Below are 17,377 nucleotides of genomic sequence, written 5' to 3'. Positions count from 1 at the left end.
TCTATTTTCACGGAAAATCAAGAAATAATGAAAAAAATCTTGGAGTAAATTTAATTTATTCTAATTTAGAGTGCAAATAAATTTCGAAAAAATAAATTAAAAATACGTACAGATTCTAGACAACGCGTAGACAAATATGAGACCAAAATTTTAACGATAGGATTTATAACTGCCATATTACTGCAACAACAAAAGACGAAAACTTATTGTTGGAAATTATTTCAAAAATATATTTTTTTGTTTAATACGAAAAATAGAAAAAACATTTTTGGGAGTTATTCTACTATTTCGCTAAATTTCGAAGCAAGGACTGACGGACTTCGCTGAAACTTCTTCAGGGAAAATGCGATGACAATCCCGAAAGTGTATTTGCTTACTTTGATAAACAAAAGGATTATAAAATAGAAAGTAATATTGAAATAACAACCAAAGAAAAAACATAAAAGTTAAAAAACGTATAATTCGCGAATTCGTTAAAATCAGTTAAGGCGCATGCGCTTTTCAGATACAGCGAGTGCATCTCTATCAATATGTAGCGATTTTTCCACTTTTCATTCAGCGGCCAAAGTGTGCCGTCAGCTGCATCTAACTGTTCAAAAAACCTTTATGTGGGGAAAAATTGCACGATGTACATAAGATTATAAGGCGCATCCGATTTCAGTGACCGCCTATAAAAAATACGTCATTATAACAAATTTTAAACAAATTCGTCAAGAACCGCGGATGTGCTACCAAATTCTATTTTATACAAAATACGAATATTACTCCAGAATCTCGGTAATTTATGCCACACTGTTTTGGAAAAAAATATCATCGCGTATAAAGGATTCCATTTATGTAAAAATAACCAAAGAAAATCGCGGTTAAATGCGCGGAATCATCAAAATATAATTTTGCAGAATTTCCTACTTTCAAGGTATCTATAACCGCCGTTTGAGTGAATGGATTTGAAAGCGGAAGGGTTCATTAGATCCGGCGCGTAAAAAAACTAAAATCACGCGGGGTTCAAGGGTACCTGAGTCACAGTTGTAACTTTTGAAGCCAAAAAATAGGTTTTTAAAGAAAATTTACGCATCAAAATGTCGACTTTGGACTCCTATTCCTAGGGAGCTGTATGAAGCACACTCATGAGATATACATCAAACGACGTGGAATCACGAGTTCTACAATCCAATAAACAGTTTGAGTAATTATCTGGTTGCGCCCTCCAATTATAAGAAAAATTCAAAAAACCCAGATTTCAAAACTTCAAAATGTCAGCATCGATTTTAGGGGGATGCAGTGTATATATCGAAAAGTCATACATTAGAACCATGTTGCCCAAGGGGTATTCTTCAATTCTTTCTTTGAGCTCAGGTCTGAATTTTCCGTGGATTGACCAGAAATCAGGAAAGAACACGAAAAACTTGTAAACTTCAACACATTTTTACCCATTTTTTAATATTACCACCAACACAGCTTCCACACAAATTATTTGTTATGGTTCATTTTATGCGAGCCCGGCTAAATCACTTCAATTAATATAAATATATTCATATTGTATAAAATATATTGACAGTTCGCGACTTATTAAATGGTGAACCTCAACTTCAACGATTGTAAAACATTTTTGAATATTACCATATACACTTTCATACGGGCAAAATGTGCCTCATCGAAATAATGGTTTTAGACCACAAGTATGTTTGAATGAAATGTGTTTCAGACAATTTGGAGTCGAATTAAAAATGTCCATCAGTCTGTCTGTCTGGCTGGCTGGTGCGCACGATAACTTTCGAACGGATGAACCGATTTGGTCCAAAATTTGGCTCTTGCAATATTTTGTCCAAACTTAGTTTAAGTTCGAAGATGGGTTATATCGGTCCACTCCTTCCGGTACCTCCCCCACAAAAGTTCGAAAATGTTCGGAAAATTTGTGCACAGGATAACTCTTGAAGGGAGTAACCGATTTGGTCCATACTTTGCACATTGTGGAATATGTACCAGACTTAGATGAGGTTCCAATATGGACTCAATCGGCCCACTCCTTCCAGTACCTGCCCCACAAAATTTCGGAAAAGTTCAGTTTAGGACCTGCTCTCGAATCGTTTTGGTTTTTGTTGTAGCAACTTGCATTCACTGCCCCCCATATAACGGTATAAGCTTCACCAGGGGCAAGTTCATACTTCCTCAGAAAATAGCCTGAAAGGTAAAAAAACCCTATGACACCGTGTGTAGCGGTTGGAGCGCTAGATAACTCTCGAACGTATCTGCCGATTCGATCCAAAATTTGGCCTTCATAATAATTTGTCCAAACTTAGTTTAAGTTCGAAGATAAGCCATATCGGTTCACTCCTTCAGGTACCTCCCCCACTTAAGTTTAACAATGTTCGGAAAAATTGTGCACACGATAACTCTTGAAGGGAGTGACCGATTTGGTCCATGCTTTACGCATCCTTATTTATCTACCAGATATAGATCAGGTTCGAATATGGACTATATTTGCCCACTCCTTCTGGTGCCTCCCACAAAAAAATTCCTATAAGTTCACTTTAAGACCTGCTCTCGACTAACTTTGATTTCTGTTGAAGCAACTTGCAAACTCTGGCTCAATTACGACGGCAGAAATTTTTCAGTGGCAAGTCCATACTTCTTGGGAAAACAGCCCGAAAGTTGTAAAAACCCCCTATGGCACCATATGTGGTAGCTTGAGAGCACAATAACTCTCGAACTGATCAGCTGATTGGCTCAAAATTTGGCCTTCGTCATATTTTGTCCAAACTTAGTTTCAGTTCGAAGATGGTCAATAACATTCCACAACATCCGGTACTTCCACCGATTTTTAAAAAGGTCACTAAAATGGGCAACCAATTTTGACATTCTTATATTTTGTCCAAATTTAATTTAAATTCTAAAATGGCCCATATCGGCCCTCTCCTTAGGGTACCTCCCCACGAAAGTTCAAGATTTGTGTCTAAGTACAGTTTAGGGTCTGTTCGAAAATCTTTTGGAATTGTATACCGATGCTGTCCATTGTGGTCCTGATTACAGCGATATTATGTTTTCCGTGCAAAATAAGATCCACTTGTAGAAAAGATTCAAATGAAAAATTGAAAAAAGTGGGCGTGGTCAAATTTGCAGAAAAATCTAAGTCGGGTTATGGCGCACATTTTACAGAAAGATTTATCGAAATCGGTCCAGCCGCTCTCAACTGATGTCATTACCAACGAACGACATTTGATTTTTATTTATTTATAGCTTTTTTTTAAAGAAATAGGATATAGAGGAAGTACCCCGCCCCTTCCGAAATTCAACTCAATTTGTAGCCTATTTAAACCGGAGGCCATCCCCGTACATTCCCTGGCAATTTCAGGAAAATCGGTTCAGTAGTTTTTGTAGAAATGATGAAAAATGAAAAATGAAAAAAGTGGGCGTGGTCGAAATTTCTTTGCATAAAACCCCAAGTCGGTTTATCGTGCATAATTTACAGAAAGAATTATCGAAGTCGGTCCAGCCGTTCTCAACTTATGTCATTACCAAGGAACGACATTTGATTTGTATATCCTCAGCCTTTAGGCTAAAGAGGGTATTTACACTTTGATAAGACCAAAAATGTGCCTCATCGAAATAATGGTTTTAGACCCCAAGTATGTTTGTACGATATCCGTTTCAGACAATTTTGAGTCGATCTAGCAATGTCCGTCCATCTGTCTGGCAGGCTGGTGCGCACGATAACTCTCGAACGGATCAATCGATTCGGTTCAAATTTTGGGTATCGAAGTATTTTGTCCAGATTCGATTTAAGTTCGAAGATGGGCCAGATAAGTCCACTCCTTCAGGTACCTTCCCCACAAATGTTCCAAAATTGTCGCAAAACTTGTGCGCACGATAACTCTTGAAGGGAATAACCGATTTGGTCCATACTTTGCACATCGTGTACTTTCTACCAAACTTAGATGAAGTTCCCATATGGACTCAATCGGTTCACTCCTTCGGGTACCTCCCACCCAAAATTTGGGAAAAGTTCAGTTTAGGACCTGGTCTCGAATCGCTTTGTTTTTGTTTACGCAAGTTGTATTTGCTGTCCTCTACAACGCTGTAAGTTTCATTAGGGGCAAGTCCATACTTCCTGAGAAAATAGCCTGAAAGTTACAAAAAACCCATATGGCACCGTGTGTAGTGGTTGGACCGCAAGATAACTCTCGAACGGATCTGCCGATTCGGTCCAAAATTTGGCTTTCGTAATATTTTGTCCACACTTAGTTCAAGTTCAAAGATGGATTATATCGGTTCACTCCTTCCGGTACCTCCCCCACAAAAGTTCGAAAATGTTCGGAAAATTTGTGCGTACGATAACTCTTGAAGGGAGTAACCGATTTGGTCCATACTTTGCACATTATGGAATTTCTACCAGACTTAGATGAGGTTCCAATATGGACTCAATCGGTAAACTCCGTCGAGTACCTCCCACACAAAATTTCGGAAAAGTTCAGTTTAGGACCTGCTCTCGAATCGCCTTGGTTTTTGTTGTAACATCTTGTATTCATTGTCCCCTATACGAAGGTACAAGTTTCCTCATGGGCAAGTCCATACTTCCTGAGAAAATAGCCTGAAAGTTGAAAAACAAACCCTATGACATCATGTTTTTCGGTGGAAGCGCAAGATAATTCTCAAACGGATATGCCGATTCCGGCCAAAATTTGGCCTTCGTAATATTGTTTCCAAACATAGTTTAAGTTCGTAGATAAGCCATATCGGTCCACTCCTGCAGGTACCTACCCCACAAAAGTTCAAAAATATTCGGAAAAATTGTGCGCACGATAACTTTTGATGGGAATGACCGATTTGGTCCATACTTTACACATTCTCATAATATCTACCAGATATAGATCAGGTTCGAATTCATAGACATTCCCGCCATTTTTATTTTAAAATAAATTAAAGATAATATCGATAGCTATCGATTTTTTGAAATGAAATATCGAAAATATCTAATGTTGGGAATATCAGTAGTTTGCCAGCTCTATTATTTTCCGATGTAAACTTTAAAAACGACGACTCATATTTTTAGCTCTACTTTCATAATCTACTCAGTTGTCCTTGTCATTTTTTCGGTTATCGCACAGTGTTATTTAGGGTATCATATGGTCAACATTGCCTACCCATTATATTTCTCTATTTATTGGTTCATTCATTTATGTTTAATTTTTACATTCAAAATCAACAAAGACAAGTATTATGATGTGATGATATGACAAAATGACTTTGTGAATATTTCACGTAAAGGGCCAATAACCTCTGAGTTATTCAATAAAGCACCAAATAGACTGCAAAAGGTTACATTGCAAATTTCTCCTTTAAAACATTTGCAATTGTAATAAATATCTAAAACGCCCCTGGGCCTCTTTGAGTGATGTTTTCCGGGTTTCAGGTATGCTTACTAACAGTATCAGCGCTGACAACACTGTTATAATTCCCGGAGCAATATATGCCGCACCATTCATACTAGAAAATGTACAAATAACAATAATGTGGATTATCTGTTCCACCACAACGCACGCAGCCATAAAATAACCTTTTAACTTCAATGGAAATGCCTCTCCGAGATATACCGAAGTAAAGGGCGAATAGGCTCCGGCAAAAAATTGTACCAGCAAACACAAAGATGTCACAATGGCCATTGGTCGTACAAAATACAAATTTGAATAGTCGCAACAAATTGCACCAATAGCAATCAGTAGACCTCCAATGATCAGCGCACACACCAGTGATGGCAACTTCCTGCCGATACAATCGATTTGTATGTGAGCAAGACCAGCACCAAAAATACGCAAACATGCTGCCAAAATGGCTGGCCATGTAATGTGATTCATTGCAGAACCATACAGCAATGCTTCACTTAGGGGTAGTGAAAAACTAAAAGCCAATATTGCACTGCGAAATAATATCATCTTTGCCAGGGGTAGGGCTCCACGCTTTACATCATCCATTAGATCCAAACTTTCTTCATAGCGTACATATTCCTTAAGCTCCTCGAAACGTTCTTTGGTAGCTGTCGTTACCGGTTTGGGTAATTCTAAATGGGCCAACGCATTCCAAGCCATAGCTTCATCGTTTTTGCGCAAACCCAGAATTGGTGATTCAATGAAACAGAAATGAACTAGCACACCTGCAGCTATAGCAAATATTATATCCAATATTCCATGGAGACGTTGGGCTGGAAAGTTGGCTGTTACACTCCACTGAGAGCCATATATCATTTGTATGGCTATACCAACAGTTATGGAATATTGTTCTATGGCGGAGCAGGAACCACGATTGGCATTTGGTGCGATTTCACTGGCATGCATCAGGAATGTTATGGTGGCCAAACCGATTGCAATGCCGTTGAGATAACGACCAGTCAGCAAGGCATCGAACTCTGTTGGAGCACTGGTAAAGATGATAGCCTCAATTAGGATTAATACTGAAGAGGTAAACTGCAAAATATAATATTTTATCGGTTTAAGTTTTGAAAATAATCTGAAAAGTTTGTAATAGCTTACCATTATACACTTTTTTGGTGCAAACATTTGTAGTGGTACACACAGTACTGCCCCAATTATCACTCCAATAAACCAGGAATATTGAAAATGCTGTACATTGCCATAGATACTATATAATGGTTGGAATCCTAAACCCAATGCCAATTGCATGCCAGCTGATAAAAATATGAAAATAGCTGTAAAAGAGAGAAAGTAAGGGATTAGGTAAAACGAACATTTGTCATTGTCATGGGATTTGAAATAAAAGCTTTTGGATTAAGAACAGCGAAACATTAAGTGGCACATTTTAATAAATTATATTTAATATCATAAACTCCTGACCAAGGAATGGTCTTGACCGGCTTTAACATGGCAAAGTCCAGGATTTATCTTGGGCCCTCTCTCATCTGAAGTGGACACTGACCTCTTCGTGGTGTCACCTGGGGTAGCTGCCTTTAACATCCATTAAAGGTAGTGAGCTAAAATGTGCCGCGCGTTAACCCATAAGAACCTTAAAAACTTGGGTTTGGCCGTCGGGTTAGTAAACCTCCCCTAGAAAAAAGCAGCCTACTATGAAAAAACAAAAGAAAAGAAAATCAAATCCATTTTCGATCATCAAGCTTAACTCTAAGCGAGAAAATTAATAAAAATCATTAAAAATGATCTTCGCCTTTACATGAAAAGTACAAGGCCGACATTACTTCCATACAGGAAATTCGATGGAATGGTCACAACAACACCTAAAGTTGACGCACTGTATTATAGCTGCCATCACATAAAGCATGAGTTTGGTTGCGGATTTGTAGTTGGTCGTAGGTTAAAACACCTGGTCTCCATCTTCACAGCAGTGATTGAAAGGCTTGCTACAATTCGAATAAAAGCTAAATTCTTAAGCATCAGCTTTATTCGCGCTCATATTCCCACTGAAGACAAGGACGAACAGAGCAGATATATTTTATGAGCGCTTAGAAGAAACACATGACCGTTGTCCTACCCATGACATTAAAATAATTCTAGGTGATTTTAATGCCAAAATTGGAAAGGAAAATATCTTTGGCCCAACAGTCGGAAAATTCAGTCTCCACAATGAAACATCTGACAATGGTATGAGGCTGATAGACTTCGCAGCGCCAAAAAACATGGTAGTTAGCAGCACCAGATTTAAACATCTCGACATCCATAAGGGCAACTGGCTGTCTCCCGATAAGAAAACAAGAAATCAAATTGATCACGGTGTGATAGATGGAAGACATGCATCGAGCGTGTTGGATGTACGTTCGTTCCGAGGGCAAACATAGACTCGGAGCACTACCTTGTTGCCGCAAAGGTACGCACCCGCATAACCGTAGCAAACACAGTACGAACAGACTCAACACGAAAGTTAGCTGTTAGCTGGAATCACAACGGATAGCCACAGCATATTCCACTCAACTTGCCCAATTGCTTAATCAAAACACTCCTTATCCCGATAACATATCAGCGCAATGGTGAAGCATTGCCCACTCCATGCATACACCCGCAAAATCCATATTTGGATACCAGAGCACACGATACGTCTTTTCCCCAGGAACAAGAGAGAAATGGAAAGGCGGGAGTGTGAAAAAATCGAGATGTACAGGAGTCAGAATAAAGTCCAAAAATTCTACCAAAGAGTAAAACATTAAACTGACGGCTTGCCTGTACCAAGGTAATTTGGTAACTGACACAGATAGTGTGCTCAGGATATGGAAAAAAACATTTTTCCCAACTGTTGGTATCCGATAGTAGCAAAGACTGCGAAGATAGCACAGATGCAATCTCAGAAGATGGTATTGAATGTATACCGCCCCGCCAAGATGAGGTAAAGACAGCAATAAACCGGCTGAAGAATAATGAGGCAGCAGGAGCCGATGGCGTACCAGCCCAGCTTTTCAAAACCGGTGGCGACACGCTGGTATATGCATTAGCTAGTCATCACCATCTGGCAGGAAGAACCCGTACCTGACGATTGGAACCTGAGCATTCTGTGTCCCGTCCATAAGAAAGGAGATAAGACTTTATGTTCCAACTATAGAGGCATAAGTCTTCTCCCTAACGCCTACAAGATAGTGTCAGGGATATTGTGCGAACGACTAAAGCCCATGATAAACGAAATTATTGGACCATACCAATGCGACTTTAGACCTGGCAAGTCCACCATTGACCAGATATTTACCTTGCGGCAAATCCTGGAGAAGACCCAAGCCCGTGGTCAACGAAATAATTGGACCATACCAATGCGACTATAGACCTGGCAAGTCCACCATTGACCAGATATTTGCCCTGCGACAAATCCTGGAGAAGACCCATGAGATGCAGACACCGACACCTACCACCTTTGTGTGGATTATAAAGCAACCTTCGACAGGCCGCTACGTTCAAAGGTATTCCAAGCCATGTCTGAATTTTGTATCCCTGCAAAGCTTATTCCGGTATTGTAGAATGACAGTAACTGATACTCGGTCTTCAGTTAAGATAGGAAATAACCTCTCCGAAGAGTTTAGTACCAAAAGAGCTTTTAGACTAGGTGACGGCCTCTCGTGTGACCTTATCAACATTCTGTTAGAAAATGTTGCACCAAATGCGAAGGTTAAAAGAAGTGGCACAATATATACAAACAGCCATATGTTACTTGCTTATGCCGTTGACATTGGCATCATGGGTCGATCGGTAAAGGAAGTAACTGATACCTTTGCAAAAGTCGAAAGAGAATCTGCTAAAGTGGGTCTGGCGATAAACGGCGAGAAGACCAAGTTGATGGTGTCGACGCGCAATGTGTCCACAGAGATCGGGCCAACTGTTGAGGTTGGTTCCTAGAATTTTGAGGTAGTAAAGGACTTCGTCTACCTCGGCACCACCGTAAACACAACCAACAACATCAGTTGTGAAATACGAAGAAGAATAGTGTTGGCCAACAGATCATACTTCGTACTGAGTAAGCAGTTTAGGAATAAAGCCACATCTCGTCAAACAAAAACAAGGCTTTACAAAACACTGATACTACAAGTGCTGATGTATGGTTCCAAAGCCTGGGTACTTGCGCAAGGAGACAAGGCAGTGCTTGGCGTATTTGAAAGAAAAGTCTTCGAAAGATCTATAGACCAATTTGCGTTGACGATGAATATCGACGCCGCATGAACCACGAGCTGTATCTGCTATAAAACGAACGATATCAGTATAGTTAAACGTATCGAGATGCAACGATTGCTTTGACCAGGCCATATCATAAGAATAAGCGATGATGAACCCTCTAAAAAGGCGTATATATACGAGCCACATGGCGGTGCACTCAGAATTGGCAGGCCTAAGCTTAGATGTAGCAAAAAAGTGGATGAAGAGATGAAAAGGCGCGGTATTCCAGAAAGCGAAGCAGTAATCTGAGAGAGTTGGACATAGTTTCTTAGTTCGGCTTTTGGAACAAATGTTCTGTAATGGGCCAGCTAAGTAAGTAAGTAAAGTCGTGACCGGAAAATTGCACTGAATACCAACAATGCAAATAAAAAGGAGGACAAATCAGAGAAATTAGGGGAAGTCTTATTGATTTTTCCGACTGGACGAGTCATTTGCGCCTCTAAAATATACAGTATCATCTTCATCCAAAAGTGAGCTTAACTCATGAATATACAAACAAGTAAAAAAGTATCAGTCGGCTTTGTCAACAGAGATATACCCTCAGCCTGTGTGAAGGTACCCTAAAGAGAAGACCGATATGGTCCATTTTCGAAGACAAACTACATTTGGATAAAATATTAGGAAATTGGACCAAATCGGCATGCCCGTTTTGGAGATATAGTGCGTACCATTTTAGTGACATTTTTTAAACTTTTGTGGGGGAGGTACCCGAAGGAGTGAACCGATATGGCTCACCTTCGAACTTAAACCAAGTTTGGACAAAATATTACGGAGGCCAAACTTTGGACCCAATCGGCAGATCCGTTCGAGAATTATCTTCCGAGAATTATCTACCACCTCACACGGTGTCATAGGGGTTTTTTTTTTGCAATTTTCAGGCTATTTTCTCAGGAAGTATGGACTTGCCCCTGATGAAACTTGTACCGTCGTATAAGAATGAGTGAATACAAGTTGCTCAAACAAAAATCAAAGCGATTCGACAGATGGCCCTAAACTGAACTTTTCCGAAATTTTGTGTGGGAGGTACCCGAAGGAGTGGACCGATTAAGTCCATATTGAAACCTTATCTATGTCTGGTACACATTTCACGATGGCCAAACTATGAACCAAATCGGTTACCCCCTTCAAGAGTTATCGTGCGCACAAATTTTCCGAACATTTTCGAACTTTTGTGGGGGAGGTACCGGAAGGAGAGCACCGATATAGCCCATCTATGAACTTAAACTAAGTTTGGGCGAAATATTACGAAAGCCAAAATTTGAATTGAATCGGTTCATCCGTTCGAGAGTTATCGTGCGCTCCAGCCAGACAGACAGACGGACGGACATATATATAAAATTACAAAGAACCATAAGTTTCATGTTGGGTTTGCAGCCGCTGGCCTAAACGCTATGATTTCGCATCAATCCGGTACGAAAGCTCTGACATTGCGATGGTTAGAATGTTTTGCAAAAAAGATCGTAGACGAGGTGGGATTTGTATTCCTTATACACCAAAATATATACCTTGAGTCTAGTGACCCATACATGGAATATATGGAGGTAGTAGTAAAGTGTGGGACTGCCGAGGTAAAGTTGCGCAATGTGTATATATCACCCGGCAAGATGCAATGCCTTATAAACCCGACATTAGTTCTCTATTGAAGGGAAATAGCAAACGGTGGTCTTGAAACAACTTTAAATGGACAGTGCTTACACCTGGGAAGTTTTTGCCGATTCTGAAACTACAATGTTCAAACCGCAGTCAAAGTTCAAATTTTTAGAGTTTTTTAGGTTTTCACGATTTTGCTTGGAAACGGCAAGTCCTATGGAAATGGAGCTAAAGAAAATGTTGTAGCAGTAAAAATTCTCTACAAGATTGACTTTTATAATATTTTCGTAGGTTTTAAAATTTTTGAGATATAGAAGTTCAAATTGTTTTATAAGGAGACGATACAGTCAGTTATCGTCTCCTTATAAAACAATGTCATGACTACAATTTCCCAACTTAAACCAATATATCTCAAAAATGATACAACATAGGAATATTTTACGAAAGCCAATCTTGTGGAGAATTTTAACAGCTATAAGATTTTCTCTAGTCCCATTTCGATAAGACTAACCGTTTTCCAGCAATTCGTGAAAACCTAACAAAAGAAACATAAAAATGTGAACCGAACTTCTATATCTCAAAAATGGTAATCAATGGCAATCAATCAATCCTCTAGAGAATTTTCACAGCTAAAACATTTTCTTTAGCCCCATTTCGATAGGACGTGCGGTTTCCAAGCAAAATTGCGAAAACCTGAAATAAACCTAAAAATGTGAATTTTGACCGCGATTTATTTAAAAATTCCTCCAGCGATTTTTTCTTGTTTTTAGATTTTTCTCACCTATGAACATTGCTGTTTCAGAATCCGCAAAAAATTCTCAGGTGTAAGCGGTTTTCATTTAAAGTTAGTTAAGGCGCATGACATTGATTTATAAGAAGCCGATACAGTTAGTGCATTGTCCCAATTTGAACTTCTATATCTCAAAAATGGTGAAACCTACGAAAATATCATAAAGGCCAATCTTGTGGAGAATTTTCTCTACTACAACATTTTCTTTAGACCCATTTACATAGAACTCGCGGTTTCCAAGCAAAATTGTAAAAACCGCTAAAAATGTCAACTTGAATCGCGATTCATTTAAACAGCGCTCCGTCGATTTTTTTGTTTTTTGATTTTTCTCATCTATAAACATTGTAGTTTCAGAATCCACTTCCCAGGTGTAAGTACCTTCCATTTAAAGTTGCTTCAAGAGCACCGTATTGTTTGATCAAAACTTACCTGGCAATGTTGTTATTGGCACTACCGAATTGCAACACCAGTATCCATATTTGCTGTATTGTGATTTTTTCGTGTCATCGGTTACAACAACGGGAATTGCGGGATTCATCGACGGTCACCTAATTTCGAATGTGCGTTATTTGTTTTAATGGGTTGTTTTTGTTTTTTTTTTTGCTTGTCGTACTACCCACCAATTACATTCGCAGTTTTCATTAGACTGAAAATGTATCAAAAATATTTGTTTTGATTTTTTTTGTGTTTACTCCTCGGTAATAATTCATGCTGTCGCGGACGATTATCGCAACGATTGATAACATATTTTTGAGAATACCATCTTGCATTCAGCAATGCTTATCGACAACACTTATACCCTATGTGTTATCTAAAGAACAGACACATAGAAGTTCATTAAATATCGATTGAAGAATGGTGACAAGATAAAGCAAGGTAGAACGATGAAGGAGGTTTACTAAAAAAAAATGGGGGAGGTTAGTAATTCTGGTTTAGGACTCTATTTTTTGATTTGATCTGATCATGTATATTCTCGACCTGTATCTCCTTCTTCTTATTACTACGCGGTGTATGTATATGTTATTTCGGATGCCTGGTTTTTATTCCGACAGTTTGTTGTGAGCTTTATACAACTGAATTGTGCTAAATTGGCGTCTTTTATTTAATTCAATAATTAAGTTTAATATTTATACTTTTTGCTTTTTTAACATTGACCCACTGTACGATGTATTGCTTTTTATATCTATTTATGATATTGAAAGTTCTCTGATAACACTGTGTGGTTACATTTCTTATCATTTTTCTTTTCGAAAATGACGCATCATTTTGATATGGCAAAAACAAAAAGTCACATTTTTCTCTTGCCTAAATATACCCGTCGCTTGGTAAACGTATTTTTTTTTTTGGTTTGTTGATAACAATGTACCACAACGGTGGAAGTTCATCCATGCAATTATATGAATGAATCATGGGAGCTCCAGAAAATCGAACATCATTATGACGTGTGCTATAAAGCGATGCTTTTCTAAGCAATACGCAGAGATCGGCGAACTACAATGTTGGTGGTGGGGAGATATCATAGCAAGTAAAACCCAATCAACCACCTACCAACTTAAGTTTATTGATGTCTTTGAATGCCCCTAAATATCTTTAATAAATCCACATTTATTGTGGACTTTAATTGCTCCTAAAATCTACATTTATTGTGGACTTTGGTTGCTGCTAAAACTCTTTAAAAAATCCAGGTTTGTTGTGGATTTTGGTCGCTTCTAAACTTTTTTAAAAATCCACGTGGATTAAAAAATCCACTTTTATTGTGGACTTTGGTTGCTGCTAAAATTCTTTAAAAATCCACGTGGATTAAAAAATCCACGTTTATTAGGGACTTTGGTTGCTGCTAAAAATCTTTAAAAAATCCACGATTATTTTGGACTTTGGTTGCTGCTAAAAATCTTTAAAAATTCCACGTTTATTGTGGACTTTGGTTGCTACTAAAAATCTTTAAAAAATCCACGTTTATTGTGGACTTTCGTTGCTGCTAAAAATCTTTAAAAAATCCATGTTTATTGTGGACTTTGGTTGGTGCTAAAAATCTTTAAGAAATCCACGTTTATTGTGGACTTTGGTTGCTCTTTAAAAAATCCATGTTTATTGTGGACTTTGGTTGGTGCTAAAAATCTTTAAAAAATCCCCGTTTATTGTGGACTTTGGTTGCTGCTAAAAATCTTTAAAAAATCCACGTTTATTGTGGACTTTGGTTGCTGCTAAAAATCTTTAAAAAATCCCAGTTTATTGTGGACTTTGTTTGCTGCTAAAAATCTTTAAAAAATACACGTTTATTGTGGACTTTGGTTGCTGCTAAAAATCTTTAAAAAATCCACGTTTATTGCGGACTTTGGTTGCTGCTAAAAATCTTTAAAAAATCCACGTTTATTGTGGACTTTGGTTGCTGCTAAAAATCTTTAAAAAATCCACGTTTATTGTGGACTTTGGTTGCTGCTAAAAATCTTTAAAAAATCCACGTTTATTGTGGACTTTGGTTGCTGCTAAAAATCTTTAAAAAATCCACGTTTATTGTGGACTTTGGTTGCTGCTAAAAATCTTTAAAAAATCCACGTTTATTGCGGACTTTGGTTGCTGCTAAAAATCTTTAAAAAATCCACGTTTATTGTGGACTTTGGTTGCTGCTAAAAATCTTTAAAAAATCCACGTTTATTGTGGACTTTGGTTGCTGCTAAAAATCTTTAAAAAATCCACGTTTATTGTGGACTTTGGTTGCTGCTAAAAATCTTTAAAAAATCCACGTTTATTGTGGACTTTGGTTGCTGCTAAAAATCTTTAAAAAATCCACGTTTATTGTGGACTTTGGTTGCTGCTAAAAATCTTTAAAAAATCCACGTTTATTGTGGACTTTGGTTGCTGCTAAAAATCTTTAAAAAATCCACGTTTATTGTGGACTTTGGTTGCTGCTAAAAATCTTTAAAAAATCCACGTTTATTGTGGACTTTGGTTGTCCTTAACAATCTTTAAAAAATCTAAGTTTATTGTGGTCTTTGGTTTCTCCTAAAAATCTTTAAAAAATCCACGTTTATTGTGGACTTTGGTTGCTGCTAAAAATCTTTAAAAAATCCACGCTTATTGTGGTCACTGGTTGCTCCTAAAAATCTTAAAAAATCCACGTTAATTGTGGTATTTGGTTGCTCCTAAAAATCTTAAAAAATCTACGTTTATTGTGGTCTTTGGTTGCTCCTAAAAATCTTTAAAAATCCACGTTTATTGTGGACTTTATTTGCTCCTACAAATCTTTAAAAAAAACCACGGTTATTGTGGCTTTTAGTTGCTCCTAACAATCTTTAAAAAAAATCCACTTTTATTGTGGAGTTTGGTTAGTCCCACAAATCTTTTAAAAAATCCAAGTTTTTTGTGGTCTTTGGTTGCTCCTTAAAATCTTTAAAAAATGTAAGTTTATTGCGGACTTTGGTTGCTCCTAAATATCTTTAAAAATCCACGTTTATTGTGGACTTTGGTTGTTGCTAAAAATCTATAAAAAATCCACGTTTATTGTGAACTTTGGTTGCTGCTAAAAATCTTTAAAAATCCACGTTTATTGTGGACTTTGGTTGCTGCTAAAAATCTTTAAAAAATCCACGTTTATTGTGGACTTTGGTTGCTGTTAAAAATCTTTAAATAATCCTAAAAACCTTTAAAAAATCCACATTTATTGTGGGATTTGGTTGCTCCTACAAATCTTTAAAATATCCATGTTTATTGTGGTCTTTGGTTGCTCCTGAAAATCTTCAAAAAAATCCACGTTTATTGTGGACTTTGGTTGCTCCTAAAAATCATTAAAAAATCCACGTTTATTGTGGACTTTGGTTGTTCCTACAAATCTTTAAAAAATCCAAGTTTGGTTGCTCCTTAAAATCTTAAAAAATATAAGTTTATTGTGGACTTTGGTTGCTCCTAAAAGTCTTTAAAAAATCCACGTTTATTGTGGACTTTGGTTGCTCCTAAAAGTCTTTAAAAAATCCACGTTTATTGTGGACTTTGGTTGCTCCTAAAAGTCTTTAAAAAATCCACGTTTATTGTGGACTTTGGTTACTCCTAAAAATCTTTAAAAAATCCCCGTTTATTGTGGTCTTTGGTTGCTTCTAAAGACCTTCAAAAAATCCACTTATTTTGTGGACTTTGGTGGCTCCTAAAAATCTTTAACAAAACCACGTTTATTTTGGTCTTTGGTTGCTCCTAAAATCTTTATTGTGGACTTTGGCTGTTCCTAAAAATCATTAAAAAATCCACATTTATTAATGACTTGGCCTGCTTCCTCCCAATAATCTACAAAAAGGTGTGTTTCTTGGTGTTTTCTTTATTGACCTCCTTGTGTCCTTTGTCGTGTTTATTTGAGTTCAAATGAAATAGTATATAGTATATGGGGATTTCTGAGTGAAATCGGACATTTTTTCAAGATGAGGTTTTTGATTTCCTTTATTTTTTGCTGTGGCGATGCTGCTGATTAACAAAACATTTTAGTATATTTTCAAATTTTTTTGACTAACGGTTCCAGAGATATCGCGCCTTGAAAAAGTCAAATTCTGTAAAAACTACATGCAAAGAAATACTCATAACTTCTTTAATATTGGTCCAAATGGGACCATCTTTTTTGATTTGTTTGTTTTTTTATCAGCTATCGAAGGAAATATTTAAAAGAAAAATGCACAGTGGGCTTCAATGCAATTTTCGGGATTTAATATTTAAAATCAATTTTTAAACATGATTGCACCCTTCGATTTTTTCAAAAAAATTTTATGTTAAACCGCGTTCAATTACAAAAATTTTAAGTCCTATGTGGTAATGGGATTCGGACGATTACTATTTTTTCTGAATTTTTTAAAATTTGTCAATACAATTTTTCCTTTATACCTTTGTCCAAAATTTATTATTTTATTAAAAAAATTTAAAGTTTCATTTATAAATATTTGTTTTGATTTTATATTTATGAATTTATCTCAAACATCTTAAAAACTGCGTCATTTTTCGATTTTGAAAATGCATCAGCGAAAATTCGATTAAAGTCCACTGTGGATTTTTTTTCTATTTTTTATGATAAATATATAATATATAATGATAAATATGCACTCTTAGCTTCAAAAATACAGGAAATACAAATTTTGGACAAAGGTATAAAGGAAAATTGTATTGACAAATTTTAAAAAATTCAGAAAAAAATAGTAATCGTCCGAATCCCGTTACCACATAGGGCTTAAAATTTTTGTAATTGAACGCAGTTTAACATAAAATTTTTTTGAAAAAATCGAAGGGTGCAATCATATTTAAAAATTGATTTTAAATATTAAATCCCAAAAATTGCATTGAAGACCACTGTGCATTTTTCTTTTAAATATTT

The 17,377-nt window shown here is 36.9% G+C and overlaps 1 protein-coding gene across 1 annotated transcript; it reads right to left on the bottom strand.

The window, feature by feature from the left end:
• Nucleotides 1–5,107: 5,107 nt before the first annotated feature.
• Nucleotides 5,108–12,677, bottom strand: LOC141396970 (uncharacterized). The gene is made up of 4 exons (XM_073972718.1): nt 12,654–12,677; nt 12,463–12,581; nt 6,525–6,700; nt 5,108–6,458 (listed from the first exon to the last, which is right to left on the bottom strand). The coding sequence occupies exons 2-4, from the start codon at nt 12,569–12,571 to the stop codon at nt 5,337–5,339; spliced, it is 1,407 nt and encodes a 468-aa protein (XP_073828819.1). The 5' UTR covers nt 12,572–12,581; nt 12,654–12,677; the 3' UTR covers nt 5,108–5,336.
• Nucleotides 12,678–17,377: the final 4,700 nt, after the last annotated feature.

The sequence above is a fragment of the Musca autumnalis genome, unplaced genomic scaffold (assembly GCF_047663935.1).
Source record: "Musca autumnalis isolate F117 unplaced genomic scaffold, ASM4766393v1 scaffold_3, whole genome shotgun sequence".
NCBI classification, from domain to species: Eukaryota; Metazoa; Arthropoda; class Insecta; order Diptera; family Muscidae; genus Musca; species Musca autumnalis.
Note: the sequence above shows the minus strand (reverse complement) of the source record. Positions and strands in the feature narration are given on the sequence as shown.

Bases quoted from the DNA above. Each gene is read 5' to 3' on its own strand.
- LOC141396970 (XM_073972718.1), bottom strand. From the start codon at position 12,571: ATGAATCCCGCAATTCCCGTTGTTGTAACCGATGACACGAAAAAATCA. The intron at 6,701-12,462 runs GTAAGTTTTGAT...TCTCTTTTACAG, and splicing joins GCCAATAACAACATTGCCAG to CTATTTTCATATTTTTATCA. The intron at 6,459-6,524 runs GTAAGCTATTAC...TATATTTTGCAG, and splicing joins CACCAAAAAAGTGTATAATG to TTTACCTCTTCAGTATTAAT.